The sequence below is a fragment of the Polypterus senegalus genome, chromosome 15 (genome assembly GCF_016835505.1).
Source record: "Polypterus senegalus isolate Bchr_013 chromosome 15, ASM1683550v1, whole genome shotgun sequence".
Lineage (NCBI taxonomy): Eukaryota > Metazoa > Chordata > Cladistia > Polypteriformes > Polypteridae > Polypterus > Polypterus senegalus.
The window spans coordinates 55,700,675-55,717,821 of NC_053168.1; the positions used below are offsets into that span (position 1 = coordinate 55,700,675).

The window sequence follows — 17,147 nt, forward strand, 5'->3', positions numbered from 1 at the left end:
TTAAGGACATTTGTTTATTAAAATCTGTTTTCAGCTGTTGGTCTTTACCACATGTCCTTCAAATGAATAACTTTTAATTAATGACAGAGTTCAATTTTAAATATTATCATGGTGCTTGGTCACAATATTTTGAATAATGATATTTCAGATACATCCTAACAAATACATGAAATATTCATTAACACTTTCACTAGCCTTAAAGTACTGAGTCAGTCATCTGCAACTGTCATCAAATGATTTGCTAAGATCTGTGCTTCTTAAATAAATTGTATTGATCTGGCAAATATACTAGACTGGAACTTAAGTTAGTGCTGCAGAGACAATTGTATCCAATTCATCATAAAATGACACAGTATGGAAATGTTTGACATGCATACACACCTTAGCCTCAATACTTATACAAAGTACATTACTGGTCATACTTGGCAACACTGTAACCTGTTTCTGCCATGAGTAAGCTATTCTGCCTGGAAGACAAAAAAAAACCAAAAACAAAAAAACACTTGTGACTTACATTTGGCTGTGACTTTGTACCCACCCAGTGGTGGGTCATGACCTTCTACTGCATCAAATCCAGCTGACACCAGGACCACATCTGGATTAAACTCTGCAGCAATGGGTATGACAACAGTCCTGTAAGGAAATAACACAGTGTTTTGATTACAAGTGCAAGCCTCAAATGCATCTCAGAGCCGAGGGGTAGATGAGTTTTAAATCAGCTTCTAAGAGGGAATGAGCTAAGTATTTCATTTTATGATTTCGTCAAAGATTTGTATACCATTGTGCTTCTTATCAACTGAGTCTGGTTCTTTTTCCCTACATTTGGGTTGGATCTGTTTTATGTGTTGGTTGCATAATCCTCATGGAATGAAGGAAGCCTTATTTAGAAGGGAATGTGAGATGAAAGGCTTCAAAACTAGAAACAAGGAAAGGCCTTTAATTTGGCAGAATTGCATTTTACTCCTCAGACTTCTTAGCACATCTAGCTAAAAACACTATGAACGAACATTGCTCACCCAACATAAAATTTTAGAGGCACGTAAAGCCCTTGTCATTTCCAGAAATGGCTGCTAATTCAGTCAGGACCTAATCTTATGCTGGTTTTGCACTCAACAGTCTATCACTAATGATTCTGTGCGTGCTAGTGTAGTGTGAAAAATGCACTCATGCTATCGCGGTCTACACCAAAATTGCCATAATTAGGCATTTAGTACTGCTGCGTGAAGAGGTCATTACAAAGAAGTACCACCATAATTACGACTTTTTTCCTGTGCTACACTACATTAACTCTCTATGGGAAGGATTTATGTAAATTGTATACAGTGTGGGAAAGTATCGCTGGCATTTTATCTGCACAGGATGCTGTAAAAATGTTCAATCTCTTGGCAAAACGTGCAGATTAACACTTGATCCCATCCTGGTTGTTTTGTACAATATCATCTGTTACGAATTACTTCCTGAAATTAGTGACCTTACCGCAATTCTGTAATTTTCATGCTGAATTATCAATGGCAACAATAAGGACAGATAGATAGATAGATAGATAGATAGATAGATAGATAGATAGATAGATAGATAGATAGATAGATAACATAAGTATTTACAGTAAAAGATGATCAATAAAAATGTAAGAGTAAGAAAATCATAAAAAGTAAAAGCAAACTTTAAACAGAAAAATCATATGCCTTAGTTTGTATGCATAAGTCAAAATGCAATCAGCTTTTTAAAATTAAGTGTATGATGAGCACAGTGATGCCTGTTCAGGTCATAACCCACTCTTTGTGAAGTTTGCATGTTCTCCTATACCCTATCATTTTTCTCTAACATTTTCACCTAAGTTTCAAAGATTTGCAGCATGTTTCGGTTAACTGATATGGGAATATTTATGCATGCTCCCTGTTATGGGTTCCCGCCAGAGTTCCAAATGTATGTTAGGTTAGGTTGCATGCCAGAATACAACATGTCTAGCATGTGGAAAGAGCATTGTTGTTCCTGGGTTGGGACTGGCTTGTTGGCCATTGGTTTTAAGCAATACCTTGACATCACTCTACCGTCCATGGCCACATACAGTATTCAGCTGGAAAATCAATGCTGTAAAGTAAGGTATTCCTTATGAACAACAATTCAATGCACAAGTGTTCTTCATGCATAATTAGTGCTTGTTAGTAGCAATTATCCTCATTATTAATGCCTTTCTGCAGATGATGGATATTAACCACTAGAAAAACTTCCTTCTGTCATTCCAGGGCCAACAGAAAGGCAGAGAAGTCTGTTGGTTAACTGCCAATTATAAAGTATCCCTGTGTCAGTAACAGAATAGGTGTTTGTGATCTTTGTGATTGACAAGTAACCTGTTCACCACTCTTTCCTGCCTTGTACCCTATGCTAGCATGACAGGCTATGGACCCCACATTAAACTGGGCAAAACCAGTTTGAGAATATTATGTTAAGCTTTGAACTGAATGAATTTGAACTGAACTTGCATGAAGGGGCAAGAACATCGTTAGTACTGCTACCTTATAAATTCAAGTGGCTGTGTTTGTATTCCTACTCAGTCACTGACAATGTGCACTTAGCGCTATATCTGCTTATATGTCTAGGTTCTTTTAGTTATTCCAGTTTTCTTGCAACAAACCAAAGATTTAAAGAACAACGGGAAAGTGCATAATCATGCCATCAATGGAGTGGTGTCTCATCCAACTCCGGTTCCTGCCTTGTCACAAATGGCAACTGTGACAGGCTCTGTAACACTACATAGATCACAGTGGGTTGAAGAGTGGATGAAGTATTATTTTATACCCGGTTGACACCTCTACCTAAGGTACATTACAAAATTATGATATATTTCAATTTGTAAATCAGGTGACTTGGTGAGGGTCACAAAGTGAGTTTGAAATAAAAATTGCACCAGCAGTTTGAAGTCCAGCCAGCAGCAGTTTGACTTACTGTCAACAGTTCTTACACTTAGTTCTTACAAAGTGCATTCTGGATTTTTCATAATAACACACTTTTTCTGCATAGTACTAATTTAAATAACTTGTTTTTTTTAAACATATTTTAAACAGTTATATTACTTCTGGTAGATTTTATTGTTTCTTTTTATATCCCTGTTTTTTCAAATTTTAAGAAGGTAAAAGATTATTGGTTGAACAGGTGCCAAGTGATTAACATTTTTACCTTACCAGGTACAGTTTAATGTAGAAAAGTGCAAAGTGTTACATGTTAGCAAAAGGAATGTCAATTATTAATACAAGATGGGAGACACTGTCCAATCTCTAAAAAAGGATTTAGGGGTTTATATTGACCCAAGATTTTCATCATCTAAGCAATACGCAGAAGCTATTAAAAAGGCAAAAAAAAGTTAAGTTACATTATAAAAACTTTTGAACTTAAAATGTTTTACATTTACATTAGACTGTAACCGCACTTTGCGCAGTTCTGGTCGCTACACCTCAAGAGAGACAAAGCAGCACTTGAAGCTGGGCAGTGGAGAGTAGAGGCACATCTCAGGACTACAGGACATGACATACTTGGACAGACTCAGAGAAATAAACCTGACAATGTGGGGACCTAAACCAGGTCTTCAAAATCCTCAAAGGCATTGATAAAGCTGATTGAGAAGAACTCTTTCAACTTAACAGTAAATCACGTAAATAAAATTAAGGGGAAGTAGATTTAGGCCTGAAACCTGGAAGCACTCCTTTGCTCAAAGAGTTGTGGGAATCTGGAACAAACTATTGAGATGTGTAATTGATAGAGAAACTTTGACAATCTTTAAGAAGTATCTGGATGAGATATTGGGATAGCTTAGCTATTAGCTAAACAAACAAGCTTGATGGACTGAATGGTCTCCTCTTGTTTGTCAAATTTCTTATGTTCTATGTTCTAAAAGATAACTAGCGATTCTGAAATGGAAAACCTGGATTTAGAAAAATGGAAGGATTATTGAAATACATAATGCAAGTGAAATGTAATATACTGTGGTTCATTAAAGTCTTGATTTAGCCTCAGATATTGATATAGCATGTCAAATCACTGTTCATATAAATCAAATTAATGTGTCAGACCATTCTTGTGTATTTTTCAAGTTAACAGAGTGGTTACAGAGCTCACAGTTCAGGAAACAGAGTTTGAATTCACTGTCCAGTCACTGTCTTTATGAAGTTTGCACATTTTCTTATGTAAATCTATTAAGTATGGGTCACTCCAAAATTCACAACCACAAAAAGGCTTCTTTGAAAAATTGAAAACAGATTTATCAGATTGCTGCAGTTTTGTGGGCAGCATTCTTCTTTCAATACTTTATCCCACTATATTATTATTATTATCATAGTTTAAATATATATTAATGATTGATTACTATGATAATTATTATTCATATATTGCACATATAATGTGGTATAGTCATTGCAATATTGTAATATTACAAAACTGTACTATAAGCATTATATATTGTCAGTTTTTTATAATTTAAAATAACGTTTTTGAAAAGCAGGACAATACGGTAATATTTTACAACTATATTAGTTATACAACATCATTAAATTTTCTAATCTGATATTACAACTCACCCACTTTAAACTAGATGATAAATTAGGAAGTAATGAAAGAGAGAGAAAAACCTTTGATCTAAGCAAGGCTGTGAAGTTATATTCAACTCTGACATCAGCAGTTGAGTCTGAAGTCCTAAGTAGAACTACAGCCTTTATAGTGACACCATATTAAAACACACCAACATGTCCATGCAAATAAAATCTGATTTGAAGTGAATTGTGTTTACAAGAATGCTAGTGATATAGCATTTTGTGAATATTTATTTTATATCCCAGATTTTAGGGTAAATAGAAAGTCTCCTTCAAACTATTGTTAAAATTTAATAAATGGTTTGGAAAGCTACAGTGTTCTCAATAGCTACAAAACCGGGATAAATATACTAGGAACATCTTTTGGTCAAGTGAACAAAAGTTACATTACTGAAATGAATTTGTTCTAAGGAAGAGGAATACATCAGTTAAATCTTGTTGTTGCTCTCACATCAGACTTTATGATTCAGAGAAATGGTATTGATTATAAAAATGTTTAAATAAGAACAGTGTTTTGCACAATTCAGGGTATGTAAGTATCGCCTCCTTTTCATTTATTTGCACTGTGAAATCAGTTTTAACAATTCATTTTACTGCCTTCTGCAAGTTTATCTTAAAATTGAATGTTTTAGTTGGTCTGCTTTCAAAGTCTCCTCTAAATTTATTCGAATATGTTTTGACTGCTCCTGTTCATCTAGTTCCTTTTTGAAATATGGTCCTCTTCTGTATCTGAAGGTAATGACAGTGATGAAGGAACTACAAAAGGTGAGGGCATCTTCCTCCAACATTAGACTACATTAGGATGGCAATTTAACATAAAACATTTCTAGTTCTTTGTTGCTGATCACCTGTAAAGGCTACTCAATACAGTGGCTCAATATAAATAGCTACCAACACAATGTCATTGTCCATTTAAAGAAATTCCTTGTGTATCATTGACTTCTTTATGCCATCACTATAAATATAACTTGCTCTAATATGATTGCATTATTTGGCATAAGCATCCATTTTTATATCAAGTTTTTTAAGAGCATTCGTTTTCCTTTTTACCTATATCAGTACCAGAACTCTAATACTGTTACTTTTTAAGGAGGTGCCAACTTTGTGGGCTATTTCCCCATACAAAGCAATAAAAGCAGGAGGTGTGAACAACCTCATAGGAATTACATATTTAACAACCATTTTTATAATGCAGTTTTAATTTTTTTAATTTTGAGTCATCTTGTCACTCAGAAAATATTTTAGAATGAGGGACTTACTACTTGAAAAACTAAATACATTGCTTTTTGTATTCTGCCTTCTTTACATATATAGCACACATAGGTGATGTCTTTCCAGGTGACACTGCAAATTTGATGTCTTTCTTGGGGCACCTTTTCATATTTGCCATATTTGATACCATAGCTTTGCTGATGTTCTTGGAGTAAACTTTAGTTTTTCTAATTTACAGTAGACTGGTCATTGAAGTACAGTGTTCTTTCTCTCAGTATTTCTCTCTCTGTTTCTGACTCTCTACTGTATCTTTCTTTCATGACCCTTTCTTCTTCACTTCATATCTCCTTTTGACTCCAGACGCCATGGATTCTCTAGAGGGGCAAAACAGTACTAACTTTCTGCCAGTCCTCTCTGACCACATCCTTAATAATTGGAACCTCGTCCTAGTGTCCACTGCTTGAGATCTTGTCTTTTGCTATCTCGTCATTATCATTACATAGGTCAGACAGCCAGGGTCTGATATGTCAGGTTCCCATCAAACTTCTCTCCAGCTGCCATCCTCTCTTTCTTGCTAGAATACCAGCGACCCCAGAATTTTCTGGGTCATCTACCCTTAGACATTGTGATAAAGAAATATTCCTATCAATGTGCTTCTTTCGCTTTCCCTCTCATGGTTAAACCAACTTCACTTCTCACACATCACACACGGTAGGGTCTCTGCCCCAGAGTTGTACCTGTTTCCCCACACCGTGCACAGTTCCTCTTTGTTTTCTTAGCACCACCTGTGTCACCATGGTGGTGATGCTCTTCTGATTTGCTGAGCATCTCATCACTATATTCATCTATATTAGGCAATATACATTATACATTAGCTTGTGAGGTTTTCTTCATATACAATTAACTAGCCGTCCCCCACGGCTCTACCCGCCTAGAAGTGAAACAGAACAGTGAGGAGGGCCCTGCCCGGCTCCTTACTCCTGACGTCACGTTTACCCCTCCCCTCGGCCTGCAGCCTCTGTCTCGAATTAGCACGAATATATTGCTCCTGCAAGCGAAATATAATTTTAGCAAGATGAGAAAAGTCACAACATTAACCCGATTTAAATCTGTTAAATAGTGCTCTTGTGAAAAGTGGACAGACATACAGACAGACAGATGTTGAATTTTATATACTGTAGAGAGAGATGTACTTATGTACACACGATGAGTTCAACATACAGGCTGACATCTGAGTTACTTTTACAATATATACATTTTTTAAAATGATATACATTTTCTAAATATGTGTGTGTGTGTGTATTTACAATATGTATGTATTTATAAAATACTCTCTGGAAATATTGATCATGCTGATTAACTTCAGCTTGCTCTGAAATGATTGCATCAGTTGGCACTTACTGAACATGCTTATGGAGTTCTTCCACAAAGATCTTAATTCTTGTAAGCAGTTGCAATAACAAAATAATACAAGAACCAACCACAGTCTGTTATCTCTGCATCTACTGCTAAACTACAGACAAACACACTTTCAATGAAAGAAAATATCATCATAGTTAGCATGAAAACAGAACTGGACAAATAAATTGTACCTTAGAGACACATAAAGCAAGAGTGCACATTCACCACAGAACTTTTCCCAGATCCTTGATGTAAGATGCTATCCCATCCTTGTAATAACTAGGCATACTACCTCTTTAATTATTCCCTATATAACTAACAATTTTTTTGTAATCTTTTTGGCACCACTTTATGGGTTATTCAAGCAACCTGCTATCACAGTAATGAACAAATGTACTGTGTTTTTATTTTTCTGCAGTTTATCAGGACAGTCTCGAGAGCAGATGTTTTCCATTTAATAATTTGTTGAAGTAAAGGCACAGCCAAGTCAGGCAAGGAGAGGGTCATTAGTGTGTCATGAGTCACTGACTGAGCAATGCAATTCAGTGATTTTTAAATAACTGCAAGCTTTATGCAGGTGCACCTGTGTGTTCAAATATTTAATATACAGTACACATACAGTTTTATATATATAAATAAATATAAAACCCAAGTATTCATTTTAGGTTTTCTAATTGTAGCAATCCTAAAAAGTTCTGGAATAATTTTCAAAGAGCAGATGAATCAAAAGTGAAACCTTTTGACTGAAATCAGCAAAGCTTACTGTATGTCTGGAGACATGCTAACAATGCTTTTCATACTAAGAACCCCAAACCATTGATGTTATATGATGGTGCTAATGTAATGATCTGGGAATGACAGTGATGTCACATGTCACGCACTTCCAGTTGACACTAAATAACATTGTGGCAACATGTTTACAAAATGGAGACTTCCATAAACATTGAAAATGGAAAAGCAAAATAAATTAAATCAAAATTAAAAATACATGAAAGAAATTAATTCTATAGCTAAAATGCCCATAGTGGAGTGCAAAGAACTCTAGATAAAGTGCTTGGAGAATTAAAAAAAAAAAATCAAGGCAAACCTCCCATTATAACAATTTCTACTAATGTTTAGTTTAACTAGTTTTTGAGTCCTGGGGAAGACTGACTTTTTCACAGAGGACACTAAATATTGCGTAACTTTCTTTAATGAAAATAAGCTTCAATATCTGATCTGTGCTATTTCTTCATTCTGATTTTCTTTTATATAATAAAACAATGTAATAAAATTCAAACCAAAAGTTTTTTTCATCTGCTCTTAGACAGGCAGACAGTAATAAATGGATTTTTCACTCAACCCAGTTTTGCATTTTTCTATTTAATGTTGCTGAGATAAGACTTAAAGTATGCTAGCCAAAAGTGTGTCTGTTATTCACTTTCAAAGTCACCTTCCCCACCCTTAATGGGGAAATAAGCACTGGGGAGATGAAAGTACTAATGTAGAAAAACAGATGGATGAAATATTTTTGAATTTGATATACTTCATTTTCAATCTACTTGTCCTTGTGAGGGTCAATGCAGGGCAGCATACCAAACTGGAAAACATACTCATAGCAACTTTTTTCAAGCTCCTCCGGGTGAGTTCCCTAGTAAGAGGTATAATCCCTACAACATGCCCTGGGTCTTTCACTGTTCTTTTCTTTTTTTCCAGTGGGATGTGCCTGGTACAATTCCAGTGAAAGGTACCATGAGGGCATTTCAGCAACATGCACAAATTATATAACTAAGCCATTCTTCATCCAGAGAGGTAATGGTTCTTTTGTGAGGTTCTGCTACATTTCTGTGCTACTCACCCTATTGTAGACAGTGAGCCCAACATAGAGCCCAAGAAACGACATTTCATAAATATAGGAGGAACTATTTATTCAATGATATTTTCTTTATGAGCTATTATTTGCATGAAGTATTGAAAGCAATTCCAAGATACAGAACTTCTTAAAGCTTCAAGCAAAAATACAACTAATATACAGTAGGAGCCATATCCTTTTGCTATGGGGCACCCAGACTGGAATCTTTTAACTACTACTGTTAGAAAAGCCCTGCGTGTTTAGCATTTAAACCAAGGCTGAAGGTTTATTATTTTAGTATAGAATACACTCCTACTCTTGAGTTGCTACACATAGGTACTTTTTAATTTACTGTAATAATTGCTTTTGTATTGCTATGACTAGGTGTTTTCCATTTTCCTTCGCTTCTTGGTTGTGTTAAGCCATAAATATCATGGACCTTTCTTCAGATATCTTTTAGTCAAACTAAATTATTGTCTTTTGCTTAAGCAAAATATATTTGCATATACATGCCTACAAAAAGTATCTGCTCAGAAGTTTATCACATCACATTTTACTGACCACACAGTGGATTTTTTCTTTTTTTTTTTTAATTTGATCAACAGAAAAAGACTTTTTAATGTCAAAATGAAAGCAGATTTCTACAAAGTGGTCTAGATTAGTTACAAGTATAAAAGTATAAAACTCCAGACTTTCCAGCCTTGAACCTATATGGACAAGTCTCCTTATTAGCTTTGCATATGCCTGCCCTACAATTTGTTCCCATTCTTCTTTACAAAACTGTTAGAGCACTGTTGGGCTGCATGGGACTTGTGAGTGAACAGCTTTTTTCAAGTGTAGCCTGGAATTTTCAATCGGATTGATATCTGGGCTATGACAGTTTCAGACCATTAACATTGTTGTTTTGTGTAACCTGAAAGCAAACATTCTCACAAGATTTAGTTTCCTGCAGACTGCATTAGGTTTTCCTTCAGTGTTTCTCTGAATTTTGCTTCATTCATTGTACTGTCTAGGTTCCCTAGCTTTCCAGGCCCTGCTGCAGAGAGGCATCTCCCCATTATGATGCTGCCACACACCATATCTCACAGTTGTGATGGTGTGTTATTGATAATATGCAGTGACTTTCACCAAAGATGATGTTTTAGTCTAATGGCCAAGAAGTTCAATTTTAGACTCATCAAACCAGAAGGGCTTCTCTAGCTGACTTCAGAGTCTCCCATGTGCCATTATGTATGCTGTTTTTTATTGGTGGTTTTCTCTCTGCCACTGGTATCCTCTCAGCAACAGCTGTTGTCTTCATTCTTTCTAATCTTAGCTATTTTAGCTTGTAACTCCATCTGGTTATCTGGTGGCCTCTCTTACGTGTCTTCTTCTTTTCGTTACAGTGGAACCTCAGTTCACAAACATCTCGGAACACATACAAATCAGTTTACGACCAAAAAGTTCGCCAAACTTTTGCATCTTTTCATGACTACACGCTTGGTATACAAACAAGCCAGTTTCCCTTTCAGTTTGTGAGTGCCGATGATTTCCGCACGTGTTCAGTCTCTCCCTGTGCATTCCCTGTGCAGCGAGAGAGAGAGCGCTACACATACACGCTCATGAGAGAGACACACACACACAGGCACACGAGAGAGACACACACAGGCGCGCGAGAGAGACACACACACAGGCGCGCGAGACACACTCACACACACAGGCGCGAGAGACACACACACACACACACAGGCACGCGCGAGAGACACACACACACACACACAGGCATGCGCGAGAGACACACACACAGGCTGCGTGCGTGCGAGTGAGAGAGAGAGAAAGAGACACACACACACAGGCTCGCACGAGACAGACACACACACAGACGCGAGAGATAAGGCAGAGAAGGCAGTTAAAGAATGAACCGGGCTTGTTTTTGGTTTCACTTCTGTTTACAGCGATCAGTTCATAGCGTGCATTGTTGCAATGTTACTTTTCTTGGTGGTTTATTGAATTACGGATTTTTCTAATGTTCTTTTTTTTCCCTAGGCTTAAAACTCATTAAAAAAAAGTGTTTTCAGCGAGCAGTTCGTAGCGCCATAGCGTGAACTCTTGCAGTGTTAGTTTTCTCTGTTGTTCAAGGTTTACTCAGTGTCATTCAATGTTTTTACATTTAGTTTATTATTACGCTGTGCATTCTATGGTGTAATTAACTATATTTGTGCTAAAAACTTAAAAAAATATATATATTTACATACAGTTCGTACGGTCTGGAACGGATTAATTGTATTTACATACAATCCTATGGGGGAAATTACTTCGGTTCACGACCAGAGTTTTGGAACGAATTATTGTCGTGAACCGACGTTCCACTGTATCTAGTTTTTGTTGATGGACTTTTCTAGGCAGATTTACACCTCTGCCATGCTCTTTCTATCTCTTAATGATTGATTTAAGTAGACTCCAAGGGATATTCTATATACTTTTCTGTCTCCATTAACTGACTTGTGCTTTTATTCACCTTTTCACAGTTTCTTGAAATGTTCTTTTGTCTTCATTATATAGGTCAGACCACGATACTGACTCAGCACAACCTGGACCTTCCAGATAAGTTGTATTTATACTGCACTAATCTGAAACCCTCTTGATTACAGACAAGTGTTCTACATTGAACTAATTATGTAACTTCTAAAACCATTGGCTGTGCCACTGATGACTTAGGTGTGTCATACTAAAAGGGGTGAACACGTACGCAATCAATTATTTTGTGTTTATATTTGTCATTCATTTAAGACCACTTTGCAGAGATCTGTTTTCACTTTGACAGATAAATCTGCTGTGATTCAATATTGTATAATAATAAAATCGAAAACTTCCAAGGAGTGAAAACCTTTATAGGGGCATTATTGCATAATGTTTCCAAGTTTAGGCTTAACTTTGTGTATATGTTGCGTTTATTTTATTATATTTGGAATTATTGTGTAGTCTGCTGGTCTTATAAGTGGAAAAATAAAATTAATAGAATTTAAAGGAATATTAAATTATTAGGCAAATGTACAGCATTTTTTTTCATTATTATAATCTTAACAAAAATATAATTCAGATTTATCAGATGATTACTGAAATTATTGTGATTGACAAGATTTTGAGATTTTTAATCTGTTCTTCTCAGTTAATGCAAATTTTTAAAATGATTTAATGTGACTATGTCTTTGAGTCTGCAAAGTACTGTATAGTTTTTGCTGATTTGGCAGTGGCGTCTTGTTTTATATTAGGAATGGTCTTTAAATAAATTCATAAAGCAGATTATAGGCATAATACACTTTAACTATCTTGCTTGCACCCAAACATCTGGAATGCTTAACACATTATTATCGATTGCATATGTGTGGTGACTTCCCAAACTGCTATTTTTATGTTGTATTTACCTTAGTTTCCCTGTAGACATTAAAACAGCAGTACACTTCAGTGAATTATCTCATGGCTGGCTATAAAAAGCTGTCTTATGAGTTCATTCTTGGTGATTTAAAAATGTTTTGGGTATCACACTGTTTGCTTGTATCCTCTTTTGTTTCATTTTCTTTTGACTTAAATACAGTCTACTGCTAAAGGGTGAGGGGGGTCAGCGATGGACGTGGTGTCCTTTAGATCTCCTGTCATCAGCATGTAAAAATGAAGAGTCTGCTTTGTAAAGAAGTTCTTATCGTGTTAGAGGCAGTATTATCCCACTTGATTTTGTAATCACTGATACTAACAAGCAGTTTGTAGAGACAATAAAATCTGGAGACATTTTCTATTTTCTTGTTGTATTTAAATATATCATTGTAAATGAAAAGTTTCTTTTATTAACTTGTAGGGAAGAGAAGAAGGAGCATCATGAACTTATAAACCATTTTGGGGTGATAGAGTGATACTTCCCTTAGCTTTTTTTTTCTTTTCCAAAACTGAAAATCAATGATGAAAGATTTTAAACACTTGAGTAAGTCCTCTCAGCTTGTGTTCTGAGAAAAGGAATAAATAAAACCAAAGTGAAATTAAAAAAAAATTATATTGTTAAGTACACTGGTTCGGTGACATTTAAGTGAAGGTGTACAAAAAAGACAATGCTTATAAGCTAGATTCAGATAATGAATAAACGTATAGATGGCATATCTAGAAAGGGGAGAGTAGCTATGAAAGACTTGTCAAACAAACCTGGTGAAACAGGTGCCATTTTAAATGCAAACTCTTCATCCATATGTTATCAAGCTCAGTGTTACGTAGCTCAGAGTTTGCTCCAGCAGCCTTGATGGCAAGGCAGAAATCAATGCTGGGTGATACACCAATTCACTGTGGTACATATATTCACTTATACAGGACTGGTTTAGAGTTGTCAATGAACTTAACACACATCCTTAGGATATAAGAAGAAAACTAGACTACCTGCTGACATGTTAACTTGCAATCTCCAGAAATACAGTCTCTAGGACCCGTACACAGCAGTGCTATCCATTCAACCATCAGAATGTTTACTCTTTGCAGTGCCACCTGATATGTACAGTGCATATGAAAGCAAAATATGGAATAAAAACAGATCTGTCATGCTCTGTAAGATCTTCTATTTCTATAAGAATCCAATGGAGTAGTCTTTAGTAGAGTTACTCATATATTCCTTCAGGCCACCTTCTTTGCATAGTTTACAGGTTCTCTTTGCGTCTACAAACATCTTCTCTTAGTTCCCTGGCGTCCTTGCACATCCCAAAGGTGTGTGCTCTGGATTAATGTGCTTCTTATGTGTGAGAGTATGCCCAGCCCAGCAATGGACAAACACCTCACTCAGATTTGTTTCTTGCTTTATTTTCAAGGCTATTTGAATAGTCATTGGCTTGATTCTCTGGAAGAATAGACGTGTTAAAAAAATTAATGAATTAATCATTTTCATTGCAGCAAAAGCATAAATCAATTGATTTTTAAAAAACGGCACTATGTGAATATTATCATCCTATTAATTGTACAGCAGATACAGAAACAATTGTTAAAGTATAAAATGGGAAGGCTATTGAGAAATATACTGTATATCAAAAGGAAAAAACCAAGGTGAAGCAAAATTAGGAACTTTCTTATTATTTATCCTGGTGGTTGTTGGTATATGGCTAATCACCATTGGAATGGTACTAATCCATAGGAAAAGGAAAATAAATTGTGGTAGCTGAGATTTTTAAACTAGCGACCACAAAGGTTAGCTTTTCAGTGGTCCATTGCCATTAAGTATAACCGCATTTAAAGATTTTTCTATATACTAATTCTCATGGAAGAATTTAGTAGTATCTTTCCTCTCTTTGTCAAAGGTTGCCTTAAATATGAGAACTAGGCATAATGTTCCTATTAATATGTTTTTGAAAGTACAGTTTAAAACAAAATTGTGAAAAGATTATCAATTGTGATTACTTTAAATAGGGACATTTTCCAACTACAGCAAAGGTCTTACTTTGGTGATACACTTTGGTGGATATTATCAGCTATTTTTCATTATTATTGTACTTTTTTGGTATATAAAAATAATTGGATTCCACTTTGTGTATGCTTTCACAACTCTAAATTGGATTAGGTGGCCTTGATAATGAATCCATGTATGAATGAATGATTAACCAATAAATATATTCTGTTACAGTTCTGAAATGGTATTCTGTTTGCCAGTTTTTCGTGCACATTAACAAAAAGGAAGCATTGCTCAAAATAAAGCTCAAAGAAATTGCATATAATGATGTCATTAGCTCTAAAGAATCATTCAGTAAAATCTTTAAGGACACGAAAGAGTAACTTTGATCTTGGACACTAAAAATCCCAATAAGTGCATGCAGTGTATACTGCTGAGCATTTTTATTACACCAGCAAAAGAGCCCAATGTTCACACTTTGCACAGTATGGCTCTGACTACCGTGGTCTGCTTTAATTATACCTTTGTGAGGATTTTAGAAATGAGCTTATCAGCACAGAATGCAAATAAGTTACAAATTATCAGTTTTTTTTAAATGCATTACAGTCTCTTAATAAATTAAATTAGAGTGTCCACACTGTTATATTGCTAGGGTATGGCAAATGTTCTTTTGGTAAAGAAGACAGAAGTGTCAGGGTAAGTTAGTTACAGTAGATCCACTAATCCTGGTGCCAGAGAGTGCTGACGTGTTGCATGTTGATTAGCACATGCAAGTAAGAATTTCACTGTACTCTAATAATGTAGAAAAGGTGTTTATCTCTTGTCTAGAAGTGTTTCCAAAATGTTAAAAAATGTTACGTGGTCAGTGCTAATTAGAATAGGTTAACAATTATGTTCCCTATGTGAGAAAAGCCTTTGTAATCAATTTGTTAACACTTTTCAGCCACCCTTGTTGTACTATTTAACCATCCATCCTTCCAATCATTTTTGAACCTGCTGAATTTAGTTACGAGATTCAGAGCCTACCTAGACATCACAGGGTGTAAGTTTGGAGACAAAAATGGCTAACCAGTGAAAATCAATTGCAGGAAATAGTTATAGTACTAGGGTGCTCTGCCATGTTAGCCGGTATGGCTGTATTGAGAAGTTAAGCAAAATGACAATTTTCATTGGCTAACCAGAAAAATTTCAATATGCAAGCTTTCGAGGCAACTTACCTGAAGAAGGGGACTGAGCTGACTCAAAATCATGCACATTGTAATCTTTCCAGTTTGCCAAAAAAAGTGTCATTTTGCTTAACTTTTCACTACAGGAAATATTTGTTACTACATCCACAGTCACTCATACTGGGCCAGTTTAGAATCACCAATCAGTATGAAGCAAAATATAACACAGTTTTAAAGTGTGATATATCCACATGTGCATGTACAAGTTGAACAGAATACCATACATCACACTTTGGCCAGTTTGAAACTCGAAGCATATGAACACTTGTCCTCCAAAAACTTTTGAAATGAGAGTTACGCCTCTGGAAACTTGCATATATCAGTTACAGCATATTAGAATGCATGTTTGCACACAGTTGTAATTAAATCGACAACCAAATTACATACTGCAGAGTCACTGATGTAAAATGATAGTCACTTGAGTAAAACGAGGAACAAAAAAAAAAGTGACATCAGAACATCTTAACTTTATGTTTGTGTGTGTGTGTGTATTTCTATGTAAACCACGTTGTTTTCTTAATGCCTTGAATATCTCAAAGTGAAACATTTTTGGCTCCCTTAGATGACCTTTACCCCCAGCCCAAAAAAGAGTAGAATGTCGATAGAACATATAATGGCTCCTTTCCTGTGTAGTAAAGTCAGCAATAAAGTCTGGTAATTAATGTAACCAGGGAGACCCAGCCCAGCAGGCCAATGGTGTGGTGAACACTTTTAGAACTTCAAACAATATCAAAGTCATGGAGCCTGAGCCCGGTGCAGCACTGGTTTGAATTAAGACTCACTTCCACACGCACTGTTCAAATCCAAGCTCAGGGAAAAAAAGGCAATGCCTTCTGGTTTTCATTAGAGCCAATTATCTTATCTGTTTCATCTCAAGCCTGACCCTAAGGCTGGCAAGCAGCTAGTCAGAGAGTTTGTGGTTGTTTGAGAAAGCCTGCAGCCAGCCAATGGCCTCAGGACCTGCTAATTAAAACACTGTTGCCCCCTGCCTCTAGTGATTAAATATTTTCATGCTTTTGTAAATAATTTTTCCATTCTTAGCCCTAGGCCTCAAAGGTCCAATATATGCGCAATTTATTTTGTTTGTCAGGGAATTCTTTTAGAAAGTACGCTTACACTAGGGGTTTCTGGTAGCTTTTGTACTTTTTCTTTCATTGACAGCATAGCTAAATTACACCAACACTGTAAAATATCTAATACACCCTATAAAAAAGATTTTTTTAATATAAAGTGCATTTTCATTTTAACTGCACATGCATATTTTGGAGAAGGATACGTATAAGTTCCACTTTAAAGAGGTAATGTAAAATTTCTTTCAGTCAATACTGCACACCTTAAGAAATACTCCACCCAAAAGCAAGTATTAAATGTTACTTCTCCCAATTGGTTTGTGGAGGTGGCCAAGAAGAAAAGTTTAAGCTCATGTTTTAATACAGAATGGACCTAACAAACCTGACGCTTTAATGGAAGCGAGTGATGACCAACGCTGGACAACAGCAAAC

At 35.8% G+C, this 17,147-nt stretch overlaps 1 protein-coding gene across 3 annotated transcripts in view; it reads right to left on the minus strand.

Annotated features, from left to right (window-relative positions):
* Positions 1–17,147, minus strand: part of LOC120516152 (histone deacetylase 9) — a 710,327-nt gene that overhangs the window by 72,744 nt on the left and 620,436 nt on the right. For all 3 annotated transcript variants that reach the window (XM_039737623.1, XM_039737622.1, XM_039737624.1), the window contains one exon: positions 515–633. In XM_039737623.1, the coding sequence (XP_039593557.1) occupies positions 515–633 (119 nt within the window). The remainder of the gene's footprint in view (positions 1–514; positions 634–17,147) is intronic.